Below are 12,828 nucleotides of genomic sequence, written 5' to 3' on the forward strand. Positions count from 1 at the left end.
AACTTTGCTGTTGTAAGTCACTGACGATGCTTGGGTAGTCTGTCCATTCCTTTGCCAAAAATCATCAGCACTGAGATGCAGCAAAAAAGGTGAAATAAGTATGTTATTAAAAACGGCATTTTTTTTATAATAAGTGCTTTAGCAAGCAAAATATCATTCATTTAGCATGTACGTGTACAGTGGCAGGAATTAGGCATGCCCAGGAACCTCTCACAGTCTTGTAAAAGCTGCCAAGTAAAGCCAGTGGCCAGAATACATTGTTATTTCCTGCTTGCAAATACTTAGGAGGGGCTCCGTAGTTTAGACATTGTAGATGATTACATACAGATACAGAAGACACTGCTGAATAAGTTGTCTCCAAACAGTAGCTGACCTTCTGTTATTTATTAACAGTTCTTCATATATACTCCTAAAAATCCCACATATGTCACACAAAAAAGACACATCCAACATGGGCTATCTTCTGTTGGTCTGCACTTTGCTCTTTCATGTTCTCTCCTCAATTAAGGGCGACTTTCTGATCGAAGGACTGAGAAACATCCAGGTCAGTGTCATCTTTTATCTTTAATCTTGAATAAATCTGTAAAATTTCACCCAAATCTGGATTAAATTATAATTTGTATTTCTAATATAAGCACATAGACATAAAGGCATCCTAACAAGTCATAATTTGCAGTGTCCCATACATCTAAGATAAGTATAGGACAAACAATAGCTTGTATATAGGTTGAGTTGTTTACTTAGTAAAACACAATTGCTGATAATGTTAACATTTTTGAAAGAAAAAGTATTATTTACACCTACGTGGCCTGTTTTTCTGCTAGCAATGTAACTTATTCAAGCATCCCTAGTAGCAGTTGTGAGACATTTCAAAATTTAATAACACATGATCTTCTTTTTCACTCTGAAGTGAGAAAAGCAAGGAATTAATTGGATCAAGATTGTTAAGAAATTCATATTTGACTGTTTGAAAGATGGTCGCCTGAGAACATTGGGTTCTGGCACCGGTGGTATATACATAGGGGTTTTATAAAGTTGAGTAAAGAAAAATAACTTCATGGTCTGACCCCTACCTTAAAGCATATGTATAACCAATTTTTTTCTGTAGCTGTGGTTCGAGTGTGGAAAGGTTAGTCCTGCTTAATTATTACTGTTCTGCGTGTCCCTGCTGTGGACACCAAATCTTAGTTTTTGTGCTGGTGATCACTGTCTTCCGAGCAGAAAAAAGTGGAAATTTAAATTTTGGTTGTCAGTTGCCACCACAACAAGAATTGAGAGAATTGCTCTCAATTCCCATTGTGTTTCTAAGACAGAAAGTGAAGGGAAGCAAACAACAACATAAAAAAACAAACTTAAAAATAGGCATTGGATATAGATTTATATTGGGTCAATTGAATATAACTGGGAACACTAAACACTCAGGATTTCTGACTGTGCCAAAAAGGACTCAGAAGAGCAGATACCAGAAAGATCCATTCTGTGGTTTTATATTTGAAACAGTTTCAGAAGGCAGGTAATGCCAGTGTTAACCATTGCAGAAAAAAACTATGATTCACCACAGTACAGGTCTTTCTTAAATCTTTAACCTTTCCTGAATATTGCCTGAGTCTTTTTAAGCACAGTTGAAATTTCTGAGCTCTGATGAAAATGCCAATTCTTAGATGTGATGGCTGCATTAGGTTCCTTTTTTAGGCTTTCTTTCTTCTATTTTTATCTTGTGATGTGATGAGAAAGTCTGTTGTTTTTCAAAAGAATAAGCACTCTTTCAGATGTATACAGAGATGAGACAATCCACTTACTACTGATGGGGATGCTTACAATGATCAGCTTTTAATTATTCATGTAAAACCTTTATCCCAAAAGGGAAAAAAAAACTGATGTAACTGATTACAAAGTGTGATCTGGAGTTTGTCTTCAACTGTTAGTGTATATAAATATAATAGTACACTTAACCCCCCCACTGGAAAGGTTAAAAGGTCTTCTTTTGTCTAGGACAGTGTTTTTCAACTTTTTTATAGTCAAGGCACCCTTTAAAATTTGCCAAAGTCTTGAGGCTCCCAATTCTAAAATGTAAAAAACTAAACTAATAATTTTACATAATGGAGCAACTTCCACATACATAGCACACCAATGTTATTTATTCTAAAACAAGTACATCTTGGCACACTGGCACTAATTAGTATTGCAATGTTTCTCTCCCTCACTCAGCTAAAGTGATCCTTGTACCAATAAATAAAATAACAGTCTCACGCTTTCCTTAAATTATATCCATCGCCCTTATATCATCCCCTCAAAACAAGATACTTCACACACAAAAAAACTAAAAATAACATAAATAGTCTCTATAATTCCCCAAAATAATGAATTGCATTCCCATGATTACTTCATACCTTCTTAACCGCTTTCCCACCGCCCTATAGCAGAAATACTGCTACAGGGTGACAGGGCTGCACAGAATTGCGTACATATACGTGATTTTGCATTTCCGGGTAGGGGCCATTGGCGGCTTCAGCTGTCGATCACCAGGTCCCAGCCAGCGATTCCCCACCAGCACCCGGCAATCGCCGAGTAACGTGACGGGGGAGAGGTCTGTATGTAAACAATACAGATCTCTCCCCTGTCAACTCCAGCACACTGCTTTGAATTGCTCTGCATAGCAGACCAATACACACACACAGCACACAGTTGGCACACAAATAATGCCAATGTATGAAACTCTGCTTCAGCATTCTACAAACAGTATGACTCTTAATTGCAAGGAACACTTACAAACTGATATCATATCCATATCTAATGATATGAGACATGATATCCTAAATAATGTATTCAAAGTTTCACTACCCACTACACAGAAACTTATACAATTGTTTATTATACATACAAGACCTACCATACCCCAAAAAGCTTAGTGGCATAGAAGGGACTCTCCTCTATGTGCAAGCTGTGAATTGGACTCAAGTACAATTATTCATATGCTTTGGAAATGCCCAAAAAGTCTTCGATACTGGAACCTTACAGTATTCTGGACACCATTCATACCTTTTTTTCCACCAATTTACAATTTAACCCAAAGGTCTGTGTACTGGGTTGGCTGGATGAAGAGAAGTATATGTCACATACATATACAGCTATTATTTGCTTATTATTTATATTGCATAAAATATATAGGGTTGGACAGAAATAAGAGAACACTACATGATTTGCAGGTGTGAAAGTGACCATACGTTACACATTGAAAGTGAAAGTGATGTAACACTCTTTTGCTTCTGCTGTGTGATAAGACACCTAGTTAACAGGTGGAAAGCCTCACTTTCATCATTCACTGCGTGTGCTGCTAATAATATGGAGTCATGTCAGGGCTTACTGAGTTTCAAAGAGTGCAAATTGATGGTGCCTGCTTAGCTGGTGCCTCTGTGACTGAGGTTGCCAATTGTTTTGCAATGTCGCGAGGTACAGTACCAAAGGTTATGACAGCATATACAATTTCCATCTGACAAGCACAAGTGCGGTTGGCATGATCAACTGACCGAAGGAGACAAAAGCGCATTGCACAGGATTGTGACCCGGAATTGAAAACAACTGCTGCAAAAGTGACTGCAGAGCTCAGTCACAGTCTTCCAAAGCCCAGTGCAGAGGAAACTCCATAAGCAAAACATACACGAGCAAGATGCAATTGCCAAACCACTAGTGACCAATATTAATGCTCAGAAGAGGAGAGAGTGGTGCAACACATATTCATCTTGGACTATCAATCAATGGAAGACTGTAATATGGTCTGATGAATCAAGCTTCACACAGTTCCCAACCACTAGACATGTTTATGTGTGGCAAACACCATCCCAAGCTTACAACCAGGACTGTCTTGTGCCAACAGTAAAGCATAGTGGCGACATTATCATGGTTTGGGCAGACATATCTTGGTATTTTGCAGGCCCCATCATCATCTTGAAAAAGTAGAGTCACTGCCAACAACTATGTACATATTTTGGCCGACCATGTGCACCCCATGGTGCAGACATTGTTTCTCTAAGACAATGCCATTTACCAAGACGATAATGCTCTGATTTACACAGCTGGTGTTGTCAAATTGTGGTTTGACAAGCATTCAGACAAAGTGTAGCACCTTCCCTGGGAGCCACAGTCACCAGACTTCAATATCATAGAGCCACTATGGTCAATTTTCAAGAACAAAGTGCAGGCCCATTTTCTGCCTTTGGCATCTCTGAGAGAACTGGAACAAGTTTTGCATGAATAGTGGTATCAGATTCCATTATCCACCATCCAAAACTTATATTTGTCAATTCCCAGGAGAATGCAGGTTGTCTTGGATGCCAAAGGTGGTCCAGCACTGTGACAGACCCAAAAGGGATAGGGGCTTTTGGAGGGGATTGCAGGCTAGCCTTCTGCCTACTGACCATGGCCCTGGCATCTGAGGGGGCTCTCTTCTATGATGTGTGCCTAGGGGGGACCTTTGGAGTAGTTTATTTGTTTTATTGTCCATGAGGGGATGGGCCCTATTTCTGGAGTGTATAAAAACCTGTAGGTTTTCTGTTCAATAAAGAGTTCCAGTTTGGTATCTAAGCTAGTCTCAGATAAGTGCTTCTCTGTTGCGAGAAAATTTGGTGTACCAGCCCAAATGTTGTCCTAACATATTCTTAAAAATCTGGAACTGGTTGGAGGCCCCAGGACTAGATCCAAAACAATTCTCGATAGACTACTAAACTATGCTCAAAATTCCCTTTCTCCAATCCCAATGGACCCATATATCTTTTGTAGTACTTAAAACGTTCAATGTGTAAAATAAACACACATACTACAGAACTGATTCATTTTATCTGTTTATTATTTTTACGGTGGTACATAAAATGCTATGTAAATTAAAACATTAGAGTAATTGCTTTATTACAACGCATAATGGTTAGTGTACAATCCAAAAGGCAATAAAAGCATGGAAGAGTTAATACTCCTGATAAAAAATAATAGTGACCTAATGGTTTATAGTAAATTATACTATATACTCCATACCTGTTAAAATAATTAACTGGAACAACAGCTGTACGTTAAGGACATTGGGTACCCTGGTTTATTACTCTTTTATACTTGTACTTTTATTTATAACACTGGTGTGCTCTATATTTTTATTGTTTATGCTTGATTTTATGGGCCTATTTGTATTGTAAAATAAACCATTTTGTCTCAATAAAATCTAACTGAATTAAAAAAAAAAAAAAAAAAGCTGAAGTTCATGTGTGTGGGGTTCTTCACAAAGTAAGTTTACAAACTTCAAGATCATTCAGATTAAAATGAATAGGCTACAATTACTTGCAATACAATGTGGAAATGAATATATGATTTTACAAATTAACCATAGCTATGGTTTATGTAACACTTTTTTGAAAAGTGAAGGAATTTATATTTTGAATAAACTATATTTTGGTAATATACAAATTAGTGTCACCGAGCAGCAATCTCCTTTGATAATAAAGAGCCTGCTAGCTCTGTGTATGTGTTTCACTCACATAAAATATAAAAAAATCGAAATAAAGAAAGTGCTCAAGCCATATAAATAATCTCTCTGGTCAAATAAACTAAAAAATAAATAACTATTGCTATGCACCAAACTTATTTCATAAATCTAAATCTATCACGTGGACATTTATATATAATTATCATATGGGTTTGGTGAACATAGTTATATATTTGTGAGTTTATTTGATCAGGGAAATTATTTATATGGTTTGAGCGCTGCACTTGTTTATTTTGCTTTTTATATATTGTGTTAATGTTTTACATTTCAGATCTGCTTTGTCTCACTATGTGCTTCTTGTAGTAATTCAGTTTGATGGTAATTTATATTTAGTAAAAGGATGCAGAATTTTTCTATAGAAAACTAACTGGGTTATTTTCTTTCTCTGTGTTTATTTACAGAAGAGAAATGTTGCAGAGGTAAGACATATTGACAAATTTAAGTTAAAGTCTAACTAAATTTAAAAAGTGAAGATTGTAATGTGGTACACTTAGAAATGTTAATTGTACCTAAGCAGTACCCTGAGTATCTAACTCTTGTCTGGAATTTCTTCTGATAAAAGTAATGTACTTCCTGGTATATGAGGGTGCCTAGGCACTACATTGCCTACAGCCTTATAGCTATATATTTGCAGTGAATCTGCATCAGATTGCCAGTCTTAGGAGATTTGGAGTGAGATTTCTTGACGCCACTACTGTGCTGCTCACTCTTCTGACATGGGGAAGCAAACGCCTCTTCCTCCACCAACATGGCCACTTCCACCCAAAGACAAAGTGCATAGGACAAGGCATTATAACCATTAAAGACTGCCCGCCCACAATTTACTTCGGATGGGCAGCCCGTACAGGCACATCGATGTGCCCGTATGTCGCTGGCCTCTTCCGAAAACTGTGTTGACAATCTGGCTCGGTACAGAGGGAACAATATCATTGTTTCTTCCCCCTGCAGATGGAGCAAAGATTTCTAGTAAAAAGCAGCCCATGATTCACACATTAACACTTGTGAGGCACAGACTTAACCCCTTGATTACCCGAGATATTAACCCTTTCCCAGCTGGTGTGATTAGTACAGTGACAGTGTAAAGTATTATCACTGATCATTGTATTAGTGTCACTGGTGATGACAGTGTCAGTCAGTTCACACGCAGTGTCAGTTAGTGTCAGATTGCCCACCGCATTATCACAGTTCGACTATAAGTCACTGATCACCATCATTAGTAGTATACAAAAAAAAATCCAGTATATATACGTCTTCGTTTTTAGACACTACAACTTGCATGAAAACCAATCAATATACACATATTGGGATTTTTTTTTACCAAAGACATGTAGCAGAATACATTTTGGCCTACATTTATGAAGATTTTTTTTTATTTTATTTGATAGGTTTTATAGCAGAAAGTAAAACATATTGCTTTGTTTTTCAAACTTTTCAGTATTTTTTAATTTCTATATTAAAAAATAAAAAACCCAGTGGTGATCAAATACCACCAAAAAAAAGCTCTATTTGTGTGAAGAAAAATTATATAAATTTTGTTTGGGTACTGCTGATTACACAATTACCAGTTAAAGTAAAGCAGTGGCAAATAGCAAAAAATGGCCTGGTCAGGAAGGGGGTAAAACCTTCTGGAGCTTAAGTAGTTAAGTCAGTAATGGGAAATGTTTAGCTACATGAAGACCACAGACATAGTGGTGACTAGTCCTTTGCCTACAGTCTGCCTTTTTTGTGGGCACAGCTTCCAGAGTTTAGTTCCTCTTTAATTACTTGTTGGACCTTTATGGCACTCTGAATCATAGGAGACAGAGTTTCTGATCATGTAAATGCTGTTAACAGCTGCCACATGGTCAAAAGCCCTTCCTACTAGCTCCTGATCCTAAATGGTGACTGGGAGATGTTAGTGACAGCTTGGTCAGAGTGTAGGGAGCATGCTCTCTGCACAGAACAACAGTGAACCATGGAAACGTGGATATTAACCGCTTCCCGTCCACCCTATAGCACTAATACTGCTACAGGGCGGCACAGGTGCAGACAATCATGTATATATACGTGACTTAGCATTTCTGGGTAGGGGGTGTGTGCGAGCTGCGTCCTCCCTACCCGCACCACTATTTGAGGCCTCGGTTTCAATCACTGTGTCTCAGCCGGTCATTACTCGCCGGCACCCGGTGACTGTGGAGCAATACTAATGGAGGTAGAGAACTATAAGTAAACAATACAGTTCTCTCCCCTGTCAGCTCCTGCACACTACTATGCATGGCTTTGCATAGCAGAGCTATGCAAAGCAGTGTGCTTACAGTGAAGCACACACACACACAGCCCACAGTAAAACAGCACACAGTTACCCTTTGATCGCCCCACATGTTAACCCCTTCCTGCACAGTGCCATTAGTACAGTGTCAGTACTTTTTATTAGCACTGATCACTGTATTGCTGTCACTGGGGAGGTCAGTGACACCAAGTCAGTTCCCCCCATTGTCAGAATGACTGCTGCAGTCCTGCTATAAATTGCTGATTGCCACCATTACTAGTAAAAATAAAAAATCCCAGTATATATACCACCGTTTGTAAATGCTATAACTTTCACATAAACCAATTAATTTACACGTATTGGGATTTTTTTTTTTAGCAAAGACATGTCGCAGAATACATTTTGATCTTAATTTTTTTACTGGACATGTTTAATAGCAAAAAGTCAAAAATATTGTTTTTGTTCTTTTTTAATAGCTCAAAAAATAAAAAAACACAGAGGCGATCAAATACCACCGAAAGAAAGCTCTATTCTTGGGGAAAAAAAGGACGTAAATTTAATTTGGGTTCAGTGTTGCATGACCACGCAATTGTCAGTTAAAGTAACTGCTGCGCCATAATGCAAAAAATGGCCTGGTCAGGAAGGGGGGTAAATCCTCTGGAGGGCAAGTAGCTAAGGAATTATGCATTGGGTGGTTGTTAAGAGGTTAAGTATTATAGTTCTTTTCATGACTGTTTGTGGTAGACCAAAGCACCAATACTAAAAAAGTTTGTATGCATAGGTAAGAACGTTTATACCCAAACCAGTTAAAGCGGTTACAAAACCTACCTAGAAAAGTTAATTATTCCTGTTTATAGCCACTGTTAAAAGTATAACTATATAGGATAAAATCAGTCTACAATATAACGGTTTATATCTTATAATTTTCCATATATGTAAAAGTCAATGATATTTAAGCTGAGGCAAGTGTCATGTATTTGTACTCTCCAGCCATCAAAGCCATCTCCAGATATTGAAGTCTACAGTATTAACATTGACTGTAAGGTGACATCCCGATTCGCTCATAATGTCATCACAAGCAGAGCCGTTAATAGAGCTGATGTGTCTAAAGAGGCCATCTTTAAAGTGGATTTGCCAAAAACAGCTTTTATAACTAATTTTAGCATGTAAGTATTTAGATATTCAAAGCTCCACAATTGTGTTTTGAATGGCTGATAATGGTGGGGAACACTAAAATAAGAATCATACTTACCTTTAGCATGCACAGTGCCAGGTCCAGAGTTTTCTATTCCAGGAGGGATTTGTGAGCACTGAATCTTTTCTTTATCACTGCAAATGTAAACATACGTTTATACAGCAGCTGTTGTATTATAATTACAGTATCCCCCCACACACACACACCAAAAATAGATTTTGATGGATATATTTACAGACAAAGATCAATGATGCTTTTATGTAATTTCTTTCCTATTCATAAAGTTCATTTACCGTATGTGAACTGTTTTACTTTTGATTTATCTTTAATTTGGAATGCTATTCAAACAGTCTTGTGATTCAGACAGCCTCGTCCGAAATCAGCTACAGGTCCTGGACAAGCCCCTTTGTTAGTTAGGAGTAATCAGATCTGTTCTGTCATACCTATGACAGGCAGCACAAAGAACATGAAAGCTGGAGCTGCATGCTCCAATCTTTTTGCCGTCTCCTCTCTCCCCTGCTTGGCTTGAGGCAGAGGGAGGTGGAGAGTTCTTAACACTGCAGGCTCTGCTAGTGTAGTGTACCCACTACATAAGCAGAGATAGGGTTGTGAGCGTTCTACTGACAGCTCGCATTCTATACCACCAGTCACACTTGGCAGGAATCTGCAGCAGTTTTTATATGAAGAACTGCTGTATTCCCTTTGCTACTTAGGGGCAGATCTGCACCAGTTTCTATTTCACTATTTCACTCTGCTTAGTGAATATGGCACACACCACTCCTGGCAGTTTCCTGCATCATATAATGGGACAGAAAGCCTAATTAATTTCCAAGTATACTGTATATATCCAAAAATGCTTGTTTTAATGATAAATATTTCGTTAACATTCTTATGTAAATGTATTGCAGGATAATCGATGGAGTAACATATTCAGGGGTTATTAAAGAAAAAGAAGCTGCAAAGAAGCAGTATGCGACTGCTGTCTCAAAGGGTCAGACAGCTGGACTCGTCAAGTAGGTTAACTACTAATTTATTATTTATATGACTTACAGTAATTTATTTGTTCACATATGCACATTTATGTAATAAAGAGTTCTTATTCTTAAAGTAGAAATTCTGAAGGACCCTCTGCACACTGGTATATACCCTTTCAAGCAGACTATGCAATAAATAGGGATATTTAGTTCACACATATTGCAATACATGCTTAAGCTGGCCAACTGCGTCAAAGTAATCCCTCTATGGCCAGTCCTACTCTGCTCTGCCTACGCAAATGCTACTGTGGACACAATGCTAGCATAGGGGAAAAGACACAATGGGGAGAGCTACAAGGTTCAGGTCTGGCTACTGACCCAACAATACAACAAACAAGAGATCCCTGTGCTCAAATCCCAACAGCTAGTGCATGCATTTATCCATCAGGTGCTAAAGGGGTGTAACCACATATTAACACTAGAAATTCTGAAGGACCCTCTGCACACTGGTATATACCCTTTCAAGCAGACTATGCAATAAATAGGGATATTTAGTTCACAAATATTGCAATACATGCTTAAGCTGGCCAACTGCGTCAAAGTAAGGGATTGCAATATGTGTGAACTAAATATCCCTATTTATTGCATAGTGCAGAGGGTCCTTCAGAATTTCTAGTGTTAATATGTGGTTACACCCCTTTAGCACCTGATGGATAAATGCATGCACTAGCTGTTGGTATTTGAGCACAGGGATCTCTTGTTTGTCTTCTTCTTAAAGTGTCTGTAAAAACTGTCAGCATGAGAATACCAAACTTTTAGAGATGCCACCGGAACAAGAGTTTAGGGCAGCCTTTTTCAACCAGGGTACCCAGGTACCCTGGGGTGCCTTCAGGTTTCTTCAGGGGTGCCTTGACAAATACCTAAAAATGCCCATAAATTGTATTAAAACCAGCAGGTGGATCAAGTCTGCCTTTCAGATACACAAGGCCACAGGTTCATTGTGTACTATTACAATCCTCTAGCCATTGGTGTCCTAACAACCAGTGACCTCATTAGTTGACAAGAAGGATGTCAGGTTCCTGAATCTAGGTATTATTTATGCTTTGCACCTGTGTGTTAGTGTTGGAGCAACGTGTCTTCACGTGTGCCCTCTGGTTCCTGTTCTGTTCGCCGCCGCTTGAGTACTACCATATTCTGTGTGTTTTTTGATCCTGTCTTTGTTTTTCATCTGGCTGTGCAGTTATATTCTCTTTGGTTTCTGTCTGTGGACCCCCTTCATTTCCTGTTGCTGTGTGTATCTTTCTTAGCATTGTTTCTTGTTGTTGTTTGCCCTGCAGCCCTTTCTAGCTTGCTGAGTCTCTCTCTCTCTCTATCTCCCTTTCTCTGCACCATTGCTCACCCTCAACCACTCTCCTGAGCTTTACGCTTGATCCCTGTGTACTCTCCCCTGGCATCCCGTCCTAGCTTGCTGTAGTAGGTTACCTTAGTTCTTAGTATCCTGTACGTACCCAGTGACCTTCCAGCGTGCTATTTGTTTGCACTGTGCCCGCACGGGTGTGTTAGAGAGCCGCAACCCAGGGCTGCCTTGCAGTGCAACATCCACACCTCCAATGGCTCTTGTGAAGGTGGCTCCTTAGATCCTACGACACCTCTGTTTGTGTGCAGTCACACTGCTCCTGAATCTGCGAGGACCAGGACCCAGGTACACCTGTTTAGTTGTTTCCACTGGCCTGCTAGATCTTACGTTTACAGTCTCAGATGGTCTTATCCTCTGATTGTGACACTCTGTGCAATGAGAAACCTAGCTAACAGATGGGAAGCCTCACTTTCACAATGCACTGTGTGCGCTGCTAGTAATATGGAGTCATGTCAGAGCTTATTTCAAAAAGCTTAGCTGATGCCTCTGACTAAAGTTGCCATTGTATTTGCCATGTCACAAGGTAGAGTATCAAAGGTTTTGATGGCATACACAGTTTCTGGGAAAACGTTTGAAAAACATAAGTGTGGTCGACATGGTCAAATGTCCGAAAGAGACAAAAAGGACATTGCGTAGGATTGTGACCTGGAATAAGAAAACAACTGCTGCAAAAGTGACTGCAGAGCTCAATCTCAGTCTTCTCACATATAAATATTAAAATCATATTATTAGACATACTATATATATATAAAATATACAGTGCTCAGCATAAATGAGCACACCCCAACAGATTTGTCAGAAAAAGTTTACTTTCAGAATTAAAATTTTCTATAGGACACTATACTACTAAATATTCCCACAAAAGCAGGCCATTGGTTGAAAACAAGATGTGTTAATTTGCACACACAAAAAAGTATTTTTCCTGACAAACTCATTCAAGACCATGTTGCAAAAATGAATTCACCTCAATGAAAGTCTTCAGAGCAAAGCTAAATGTTTGACAACAAAATCCTAATTAACAATTCAACTACAGATGAGTCTAATTATTCATTAAGCAGGTGTCCAGCAGACAGTTGATTATAAAAGGGCGTTACTTAAATAATACTCCTTACCATTTCATGCTGTCAGCAATGACACCACATGGAAGAGAAATGTCACAAGGCCTGAGAAAGAAAATGATTTCTTTACACAAGAAAGATGAAGGCTACAAGAAGATCAGCAAAGCTTTACATATCAGTCAGAATACTGTAGCAAAAGTGACACAACTATTTAACAAAGATGGAACTGCAACCATTTCACAGAGACGTCCAGGCTGTCCATGGAGGTTAACACTTCGACAGGAGTGTCTTTTGATGACAAGGGTTGAAAACAAAATTACCATGCAATTCACTGCAGTTAGCTAAAGAAGTAGAAAGCCAAGCTGGGGTGATTGTATTCCGTGACACAACATAGCGTACACTGCAGAGG

At 38.7% G+C, this 12,828-nt stretch overlaps 1 protein-coding gene across 1 annotated transcript in view; it reads left to right on the forward strand.

Annotated features, from left to right (window-relative positions):
* The first annotated feature begins 321 nt into the window (after window positions 1-321).
* Window positions 322-12,828, forward strand: part of LOC149458638 (inter-alpha-trypsin inhibitor heavy chain H3-like) — a 123,780-nt gene continuing 111,273 nt past the window's right edge. The window contains exons 1-4 of the mRNA XM_089681904.1: window positions 322-544; window positions 5,929-5,946; window positions 8,766-8,941; window positions 9,879-9,983. Of these exons, the coding sequence (XP_089538030.1) occupies window positions 425-544; window positions 5,929-5,946; window positions 8,766-8,941; window positions 9,879-9,983 (419 nt within the window). The 5' untranslated portion in view covers window positions 322-424. The remainder of the gene's footprint in view (window positions 545-5,928; window positions 5,947-8,765; window positions 8,942-9,878; window positions 9,984-12,828) is intronic.

The sequence above is a fragment of the Staurois parvus genome, unplaced genomic scaffold (assembly GCF_062004578.1).
Source record: "Staurois parvus isolate SC_StPar_1 unplaced genomic scaffold, SC_StPar_1.0 ptg000282l, whole genome shotgun sequence".
Classification (NCBI taxonomy): domain Eukaryota; kingdom Metazoa; phylum Chordata; class Amphibia; order Anura; family Ranidae; genus Staurois; species Staurois parvus.